The sequence below is a fragment of the Larimichthys crocea genome, chromosome XI (genome assembly GCF_000972845.2).
Source record: "Larimichthys crocea isolate SSNF chromosome XI, L_crocea_2.0, whole genome shotgun sequence".
In the NCBI taxonomy this organism is placed as follows: domain Eukaryota; kingdom Metazoa; phylum Chordata; class Actinopteri; family Sciaenidae; genus Larimichthys; species Larimichthys crocea.
The window spans coordinates 1,849,717-1,860,280 of record NC_040021.1 but is presented as its reverse complement, the minus strand read 5'-3'; the positions used below and the strand labels follow the sequence as shown (position 1 = coordinate 1,860,280).

The 10,564-nt window shown below is 40.2% G+C and overlaps 2 protein-coding genes across 2 annotated transcripts; both read right to left on the bottom strand.

Annotated features, from left to right (window-relative positions):
* Positions 1-2,092: 2,092 nt before the first annotated feature.
* LOC113746844 (gamma-crystallin M2-like) lies at positions 2,093-2,898 on the bottom strand. The gene has a single exon (XM_027284009.1). The coding sequence runs from the start codon at positions 2,821-2,823 to the stop codon at positions 2,269-2,271; it is 555 nt and encodes a 184-aa protein (XP_027139810.1). The 5' UTR covers positions 2,824-2,898; the 3' UTR covers positions 2,093-2,268.
* A 6,235-nt stretch (positions 2,899-9,133) lies between these two features.
* Positions 9,134-9,939, bottom strand: LOC104922935 (gamma-crystallin M2). Its single transcript, XM_010735897.3, has one exon. The coding sequence runs from the start codon at positions 9,862-9,864 to the stop codon at positions 9,310-9,312; it is 555 nt and encodes a 184-aa protein (XP_010734199.1). The 5' UTR covers positions 9,865-9,939; the 3' UTR covers positions 9,134-9,309.
* Positions 9,940-10,564: the final 625 nt, after the last annotated feature.

Genomic DNA, 10,564 nt, shown 5'->3' with positions numbered 1-10,564 from the left:
TCTCCAAACCGGGTATGGCTAAGTTGTTAGCAAACTATTGCCTAATTACACAGACATGTAGCGACATGAAATTTATTTGAATTATGTTACTGGCCACCTGAAAAATCCAAGTCCAATATTTACTGTCCTGGCTCTTTAGCAGCTAAATGCTCCACTCTGTTCATCAGCCAGTAGCTAACTTTATCGTTTGGTGATAGACAGGTAGTGTTTTTGCCAGAAACAGATACCTGTGATTGGTGAGAGCTCTGAGACTTAACTAAACAGTAAATTGGCAGGCTGGAAAAACAAAACAATGAGCTGAAAGAGGCAAAAAAAAAGTAGCGCTGAGGGAAACTGCAGAGTTGATGAAAATTTTCTATACGTCATTATAGATGACCAATGCCACATTACACACAGTAACCTGTCTAGTGTATCTCAAATAAAATAATAAATAGATACATTAAAATATGAGATACAAGAAAATCAGTTTAGGTTAATGAGACATGGAGTTAAAATCCAGTGCTGCTATGAAAAAACTGGGCAGTACCCTAGAGGAGCCACTGGCTTTACTGTAGCCCATCTCCCAGCCCTTACAAGGCTGCGAGACTAATGGCTGTTATTTGTTCCGATCTACTCTAATTAGGCCTGACAGGCAGGAATGGGAAATGTTACACCTGTTAATGTGAGAAAAGCAGCAGACAAAGTCAAAGAAAGCAGACGCACTTTGACCTGCAACATGGGAGCCTGATTTTCCCACGTACACATGGACTTCATTAGGATCAATGCAGAGAGCTGAGCAGTAAGTGAATCTGCTGAATTGAATTTAATTCTGTTGTTGTGAGGAATTAATCATGTTTAAAAAGTCTGTGGTTCATCTGAGTCATTTACTACAGTCATTGTGTTGTCTTTAACCTTTCTTGCTGATAGTTTGGCACTATCAGACACTCAAAGAGACTTCTTCTCAAAGTCAAAGAGACTAAACCCCAGGACTGATTGATTAATTCATATCTGATTGATACTGCTCATTGCTTTCTTTTGATTGCTGTGCTAAGAAAAAAGTAAATGCAAAATGTACAGATACCATGGAACTATGGAGTGACATAAATGGAAATTAATATTATGTATGCAGGGGAAATATACAGACAAGTCTACTGATTCTATCATCCAGACATTTATTTCACTTAAGTTCAACTTGGATTGTCGTGGGGAGGGGGAGATGAACTTTTTTTGGCTTCTGAAGGGGGCATGTCAGAAAAAACACTGCTTTAGACCCTTCTCTTCTGTCTGCCATGGCCCCTCTTGTCTACTGCCTGCTGTGCTTGTGAGGGGAGCATGTTGAGGATTCCAGTCCTGTCCTATTGTGCAGACAGAGAGAAGAGTACAGTCAAGACCTCACCAAAAGTTACAGCAAAACCATGTTTTCTAGAGAGCTAATTCCTGATAATGTTGACAAGATTACATAACTACATTAAAAATGGATACACAGGGTTTACTTTAGACAATGCATGTTTTTGATACTTTACAATCAATACTTCAGCATAGTCCAGGTCATCAGTGTATACCACAGAGAAGTGGCATACATTATCTGAAAGCAAAGTTGTTTCAATAGATTTTGAGTTGATACAATTTGTTAACCGGATTTGGTGCAGCATTTAACTATTTATGACTACTCAAATTGATTACAATGGTCACCAAGAACTTGTGGAACCCCAGAACAATTGTTCAGAAACACAGGAATAGACCTTGCAAGGCAATAGGTCCCTTGAATGCCCATGGTCTGGACTCCTTTGAAAAATAGCTAGTGCCAATGTTTAGCCTAACTTTGGATCTTCATTCCTGCCCCTTCCTGACAGGCAAGCATGACATCAATGGAAGCCTTGGAAGGTCTTCTTATTTCACCTGATACCAGTGCAGTATCTTCACTAATTTTAAAACTGAACCCGCTACAGCCTTTGAAAGACAGTAATGCTGGACAGCGTCCACACTGAGATTAAACCTAACCAGCCCTAGGTATACCAGTTTATTAAAACTTATTTTAATTTGCCTTACAGCGGTATTGGAAAGTAGCTAGGAAGGTCCTTTGAAGGAAGAAAAAACAGGATTAACCCCAACATTGGTTTTATAACAAAGTAGACTTTATTAGTGTTTGCTTAAAGAAAGACATTGGTTGTAACTGCGTGTGCAGTTCAGTAATTGTCAGTCCTCATCCATTTGCTGCAGTCAACACCCAGTGTATATTGCTGCAAATAGGTTGGTTAGTCACTAATTGTCTTAGATTTGTTTTGTCGTCTAGTAGTAGGAATCCATGATGCGCCTCATGCTCATGAACCTCATGCCGCTCCATCCCATGTTCATGAAGTTCCTGTACTCGCCGGGCCTCATGTACATCATTCTTCCTCTGTAGTTGGGCTGCTCGTACATCAGCCAGTGGCCATCCATGACGTTGCAGGACATGCAGTTGGACATCCTGTAGCGGTCCATGATGTTGTCACAGTCGTCCATCATCTCGTGCATCTGGCCCTGGAAGCTCTCCCTCTCGTAGATCCTCATCCTGTACTGACCTCTGTGCATGGGGATCATACGGCAGGACCTGATGCAGTCAGACCATCCCCACATGTTCATGTAGTCAGAGTACTCGCCCCTCCTCATGAAGTACTGGTTTCCCATGTAGTTGGTGCGGTCGTAGACCATGAAGCAGCCCCTCTCCACCCTGCAGGAGTGGCAGCGGTTCATGTAGGAGGACATGTCAGAGCAGTCGCTCATACACTCATAGGAGCGGCCCTGGAAGTTCCTCTCCTCGTAGAAGATAACCTTGCCCATCATGTTCATGTTGCTGGAGGTCATGTTTGCCAGTTCTTGTCACTAGGACGATGTTGCTGCTGCTGGTGGTACTGCTGCTGTTGGAGCTGAACTGCTTGTCAACCTGTTGGAAACCTTCCTTTTTATACCTGACAAGCAGAGGGGCCCTTTGTGAAAACAACCTGACCCAGCAACATGCCATAGAAACCTACAGAGCACTGAGGGTTGTCCACATTACAGTTGTCCCCCCCAAAAGACCTTAGAGAGGCGGTTTTACTCCAAACACTGTTAAACAAAACCCTTTTCAAGGGGTTAACAAAGAACAACATCACTTTACTGCACAAACCATCCTTTTTGGAATTTTCGTCTCAGTTTGCCAGATCATCTGTTATTCTGGTCAGTAAAGGTTCATTATGTAAAAAGATATGAATATTCTAACAAAAGCATGTTGTTTATAATCATTCATTGAATATTTTAGTGTAGTCACTGAAATGATATTCAGCCTGTAGCCTTAACAGCCATGACTGTGACTGATGATGTAAAACATTCATTTGTTGGGGTGTTCTATTAATCAAGTGGTGGTTTCCATATGTAATTTAATTACATACGGACAGTACAATATATAATTTCATTACATTAGAATCATTCAAATTGGTGTGAAATGTCACAGTGTTAAATAATGTAATGATTTTAAGTGCTGAGTTTAAAGAGATTTTTCTCAGTCCTTAAAGGAGAGCGAGGTTTGCTGGGTGGTGTCTCAGTCTGGCACAGAAACAAGTCTGTCAAGACAGGTGTCAACTACTACTTGGTTGGATCTCTTGTTCAGCAGGGGGTGGAGATGAAGGGGTGAAAGCACAAATCTTCAAATACATTAGAAGGCTTGTCTACACAGATAGCATGTGTATTAAAAGCAGCAGCCTTTCCACCACACAGTTTTTTACAAACTGAATTTTTTACAAACTAAACTGCTTCCCTTTTTCAAAGAGTTAACAGAGAACAATAGCACCAGCTTTGATGAGCTGTGGTTCACTCTGGTAAACCTCAGTGAGGCAGTTTTCTCTTCTTTTCAACGGGTACTTTATTAACAGCAACAAACGTGGTTGTGTCGTTTTATAGAAGAACCCCCAGACACTTGCATGAGAAGGAACATCACTGAAAGTGTACCTAACCATTATATGGTCTCATACCTCTGATAGTCATAATTGCATGTGAAACTACAGCAACATGGCATAACACACTGTAGAACACTCTGAACATAGCAGGAACATGCATCAACATGAGACTCAGGTCCATGAAACCCTCAGACAGCACACCAAGAGGCTGTCCCTACACGCCCACCCACAGGATACTAAAACACATCTGATGAAATACAATTTTTTGATCCTTTTTGTAAAAACCGAGAGTCTCACATATCAATACACCTTATTGATTTGATAATTGATTGATATTGCTGCCTGGCATGAATGGAAAGAGGAGTAGAGCATTGTACTTGCGTAGCAGTTTAAAAAGTAGGTCAGGTAACATGTAGGCTACTCTGGGTAAACCATAGTGTTTAATTTTCTGAATGTCAAAGGATGGGTGGGGTAAAGAAAAAAATGATGATAATATGGTACAACTGTTAAATGAACAACCTTTAGGCTACAAAATATATTGCATCAAATGTCACAGTCCTGTAATGTGTATACATACTACTTTCTATAGATTTACTAGACAGAAGATTATTTATTGTTTACTGTTGTTGAATCCTGAGCTCATTCAGTGTTAAAGGGGTTCTCCTGATCTGCACTTCTGTTCCTAATATTTCCTGTCTGGAGCCACGATTGCAGCGTTTTCAAACCATTAATTTCATCTCCACTTACTGTTTCATCTCACATTTTAACTAATCGTGTATGTATTTGTGCACTACGTGAATTAACATGTCTACATATAACGCTGATATTGAAATGAAACAAAAAGAAAGATATTTCAGGTAATGCAAAACTTATTTTAGATTACATTCTAGCGATACCCTGGTTTAATTTCAATCAAAATGGTTTGCTAAATTTGTATTTATTTTACTATTTTTGATTTCATTTCATGAAAAAACATTTCAGAGATTCCTTCAAGGAAAGTCAAGTACCACTAGTGTTACTCATAGCAGTTTGACAACCAGTGATATAGAGCATTATGTAATGACAACCAAAATAGATGTCTTTATTTGTTCTAACACATTTTGTTTCGAAGATATTTTTGTTTGCTTTTTTTTCAAGCTTTATTTTTGACAGAGACAGCTGAAGAGTGACAGGAATGTGGGGAGAGAGAGACGGGGAATGACATGCAGCAAAGGGCCACAAGTCAGATTTGAACTCTGGACCGCTGCTGAGCCTTCATACATGGGGCGGATGCTCTACCAACTGAGCTAAACGACACCCAGCAATGTTTATTTCCTAAAATTTAACACTAAAAAATTCATTCAGAATCAAAACTACATCCAGTGTCACTTTATTTCTGCTTCATAGAGACAGAAACTGCACACTGAGTTATACTGACACAAACGTCTAAATATCAGTACAAACAACTATCACACACACACACACACACACACACACACACACACACACACACACACATACACACAGATAGCTCTGTCATTGAGCAATCAGGATTATGCAAATTATTACTCTACTGAAAAAGAGACAAAAAAAAAATGCTTGCACAAAAGACCAATCTGGAACAGTAAATTCTTTCAAATCTTTTTAATTCCCTCTAAGACCAATTACAGTATGTTTAGGCAAAGAACGTGTTCTTAATCTCGTCTTTTGGACTTCAGGCATTCAAAGCTGTCTGGGATTCTTTGAAGCTTTCTTTAACCAACGCCAGAGTCTCATTCATTTAGTTCTTCAGCTTCCTTGGACCAGATTCTTTTTTTCGTATCACTGACACACTTTTTTTTATCATGTCATAAACTCTAGACTTCAGTATAACTTTCCTGGCACACAATAGTGTCTTGCTTATATGTTGATACTCCCTTATTACTTCCCATACATACTTCGCATTGTTTAATTCAAAGTTCAGTGTCTTTAGTGTGCATACATTAGTGTATAATCACCTGAAAATAAGAATCATTATTTTTTTGTTACCTTAGAATGAGACTTTTCTATCTATAGCCATGTTGAATGGCCATGTTTCTACAGTAGCTTAGAACGGACAAACTAAACACTGGCTCTAGCACAGCCACAGTTGTTTCTGCTTCATGCCAGGAAATGGAGGATGTGTGGTGGTTGCAATCTGCAATTACACTGCTAGATGCTACTAAATCATACACACTGTTTATTAGGAATGTGCAATATGTCATCGTTTACGATATATCGTCAAAAACATTCCCCACGGTAAGAATATGTCATCCCACGATATATTCCCATTGATGACGTACGTATGTGCGCGACACACTCGCAGCCCAACATGCATATTGACAAACATGGTGGAAGGCGGAGCAGATACGCTGGGCAGTAAGGAGCTCTTTCCTCACACTCCGGCCGCCAATCAGACACTGGGTTAAACCTCCACAGACAGCCTTAAAAGTCTCTGAAGCAGAGACTGTCCAGGTGGATTCACAGACTAAACTCTCTGATCATCTACCTGTGTGTGTGTTCTCACTTTGTTTATTTCATGTACCAGCTTCTAAATCTGACTCGAAATTTACGCCACGAAATATTCATTCAGAATCAAAACTACACAAAGAAGTTTAATTTGATTTGTGACAGCGAGCGAGCAAGAGGACGAGAGAAAAAGAGAGAGAGAGACAGTAACAGAGAGTGAGCGCCAGCCTCGATAAAGCTGTCATTAATCAGCGAAATAAAAAGTTACATTCAGCAGGTATAGACACGCCCACCACCAGCTCCCTCTAGCCTTTATTATTATTTTGGTGATAGATTTATAGTCAAAAAGATTAGGCTGAACTGGTGTTTATTTATCGTCGTTTTTATCGTTACCGTGATAAATACCAAAAATTATCGAGATACATTTTTTAGTCCATATCGCCCATCCCTACTGTTTATGTAATACTTTCTAATAGACCTGTTAGCTGTTGTTGATTTTCCCTAAAATGGTTAAACAGAATGTATCCAATGCTTTGCAGAGAAATAACATTTTATTCATGATCATACCTTTCAACGTGTTGCCTTTCCAATGGCTCTTCCAAAGCAATGCACCCTTCAAGAGGTAATTCAAGAAGCTTTACAAAGATTAAAAGACAATTACTGGGACTGGGCACTACTAGAAGCCCACTTCCACTTAATTTGACAGTCCTGGCAGGCGTGTACTCCTTGAACATGTCTGTAATGTATTTGGTGTATACGTTTGTTTCCATGTATTGATTTATGAACTACCAGCATTGCTTTATATTGTTTTTTAGCTGACACAAAGCCAGTGTAGTGACTTGAGAATCGGGTTGATGTCGTCTGACCTTTTGGTTTCTGTAAGCAGCACTTTGATGGTCCACTCTGAAAAACACTGCAGTAGTCAGCCCTGCTAGAAATAAAACTCTGAATGAGTTTTTGCAGGTCAGCTTTTGACATGAAAACCCTGAGTCTGGCTTTGTCAAATCATAAAAAACTGATCTTGTTACTGATTTCATGAGGCTATGTAGATCAGAGTCAACTAAAATGGAAAGGGACCACTGATCAAAAGGGTCTAATGTAATATTTGGGATATAAGTAATATAAGTTTCATTTAGCATAATTGTTAAAAAAAAACAAAAAAAAACACAAGATGGCAAGTTGGCAAATGTATTGCATATATATAGAATATAAAGAATCCATATATAAACATATGACATATAATGAGCAGCAAAATGTCAACTATAGGTCACTCATAGAGGGTCAAAATTCCCTGAGCTTTGGATGGGTTGGCCAGATATTCCAACTTCTACCTGATGATGAACATGTTGTTCTAAGAACACCTCTTAACTCTGAATTAACTCTGTAGAGGACAGATGGTTGTACGTTGTACATGTCAACTGTGACTGTATGGCCAATGGAGGGAAGTGCTGCAGTCATACAGCAGGGCGACTTTACAAGGTTAAAGATGCTGTGATCCAACGCTTCACACGCACGGCATGCATTGTGTGTGCCTGGAAACAATCCACCTGGAAAAATGTGGAGCCAGACACAGTTGAGATGGATGTAGATGTCAGTGAACACTTTTTTTTATCCCCTAAAAAGTCTTATTCTGTCTTACTCTGGATAGACCAGATACATTTTTAATAACCAGTAGCAAGGCATCAACAGTGCCAATAAAAGCAGACCTAAAAAAATAAAACTGAATTGCAAGTTTCTTGGAAACAAAGCCACTAGGTCTGGTCAAAAAATTTAGTGTTTGGCCAGAAAATGTTTTGAGGAGACCACAGGACAAACAGTGGAGACTTTGACCTTGATGGAATGGACACAGATATCTTCCATTTAGATTAAGTGTCTACACTAAAGAAAATCAAATATGATGTAGAACATATTAATAGAAGAAATTTTCTTAGGGAAACTGCAGCAAGGTTAGGCAAATAGACAATGCATTGTGCAAACATTATATTTACATTTAGTCATTTAGCTGAAACTTTTGTCATAAGCGACTTATAGAAAAGGGAAACAATCATGGTAAAGTGCAACAAGGACATGTTAGTGCAGCAATAAGTACTGTGACAGTTGTAGAGGGGGATAGATTTATCATGTCCAGTTTTGGTAGTGTTAGCAGTGGAAGTAGAAAAGGCTGGAGGTCTTCAGGAGTTTTTTGAAGGTAGAGGGATGCCCCTGATCTGGTCAGAATGGGTAGTGCATTCCACCAACTGGGAACAACTGACGTGAGGTAACATAGCCGATATAAGGGCATCCAAGTAGGTGGGTGCAGAACTGGAGACTACTTTGTAGGTGAGCATTAGCGATTAGAATGTATTATTGTATTTGGGGGGGGTGGGTTATAATTGACAGCTGAGCCCACCTTGTTATTGCATCAGCAGGGTGTATGCACGGGACATCAATATTGCAGCTCCAACCCCAATCAATGTTCTTTTTTCTAAAGTTGCCACTAGTATTGGAGCAGCTGAGAACTGCTTGCATTAAAACACCAACATATTGTAGGGAGACAACATCACCACAATGGTGACTTGTTCACTTCCAGTACCTCCCAGGAATTGTGTATACAACAAGAAGTGTGATGGATTATTAGGGTAAGGATTAATGGTCCTTATTGGTGTCAGATTTTATTACACAGCCCTAGTATGTGAGAGTAAGAAGGATTGTTGATGAGGTATCTTCAGAAATTGTAGCATGAGGAAGTAAAATAATTACAAATAAAAGAAGAAGAAAGAAAAGGATCAACTCCAGCATTGGTTTTATAACAAAGTAGACTTTATTAGTGTTTGCTTAAAGAAAGACATTGGTTGTAACTGCGTGTGCAGTTCAGTAATTGTCAGTCCTCATCCATTTGCTGCAGTCAACACCCAGTGTATATTGCTGCAAATAGGTTGGTTAGTCACTAATTGTCTTAGATTTGTTTTGTCGTCTAGTAGTAGGAATCCATGATGCGCCTCATGCTCATGAACCTCATGCCGCTCCATCCCATGTTCATGAAGTTCCTGTACTCGCCGGGCCTCATGTACATCATTCTTCCTCTGTAGTTGGGCTGCTCGTACATCAGCCAGTGGCCATCCATGACGTTGCAGGACATGCAGTTGGACATCCTGTAGCGGTCCATGATGTTGTCACAGTCGTCCATCATCTCGTGCATCTGGCCCTGGAAGCTCTCCCTCTCGTAGATCCTCATCCTGTACTGACCTCTGTGCATGGGGATCATACGGCAGGACCTGATGCAGTCAGACCATCCCCACATGTTCATGTAGTCAGAGTACTCGCCCCTCCTCATGAAGTACTGGTTTCCCATGTAGTTGGTGCGGTCGTAGACCATGAAGCAGCCCCTCTCCACCCTGCAGGAGTGGCAGCGGTTCATGTAGGAGGACATGTCAGAGCAGTCGCTCATACACTCATAGGAGCGGCCCTGGAAGTTCCTCTCCTCGTAGAAGATAACCTTGCCCATCATGTTCATGTTGCTGGAGGTCATGTTTGCCAGTTCTTGTCACTAGGACGATGTTGCTGCTGCTGGTGGTACTGCTGCTGTTGGAGCTGAACTGCTTGTCAACCTGTTGGAAACCTTCCTTTTTATACCTGACAAGCAGAGGGGCCCTTTGTGAAAACAACCTGACCCAGCAACATGCCATAGAAACCTACAGAGCACTGAGGGTTGTCCACATTACAGTTGTCCCCCCCAAAAGACCTTAGAGAGGCGGTTTTACTCCAAACACTGTTAAACAAAACCCTTTTCAAGGGGTTAACAAAGAACAACATCACTTTACTGCACAAACCATCCTTTTTGGAATTTTCGTCTCATTCTTAGCAGTTTGCCAGATCATCTGTTATTCTGGTCAGTAAATAAAGTAATAATTTTAAGTGTTGAGTGTGAAGAGAGTGAGGTTTGCAGGGTGTTGAAGATTATAAAATATTCAACAACATCATACCCTGGTGTTTGAGCTTGGCAAAGGAACAGGGCTTTGTCAAGATTAGTGTCTGCTACCAGTTGGTCAGATCTCTTGTTCAGCAGAGGTTGGAGATGAGGAGAAACCACAAATATTCTAGTGCATTAACATTGTGTCTACACCATCTGTTTATCAAATGCAGAAGGTCAGTAGTAGGGTTGACCGTATTCAAGTTTTAAAAACAAACTGTGGATAATTAGTGATCAAATTATCTCATAATTTTGTGAT

What these genes read in the sequence shown, in the direction of transcription:
- LOC113746844 (XM_027284009.1), bottom strand. Translation starts at nt 2,823, where the DNA reads ATGACCTCCAGCAACATGAACATGATGGGCAAGGTTATCTTCTACGAG.
- LOC104922935 (XM_010735897.3), bottom strand. Translation starts at nt 9,864, where the DNA reads ATGACCTCCAGCAACATGAACATGATGGGCAAGGTTATCTTCTACGAG.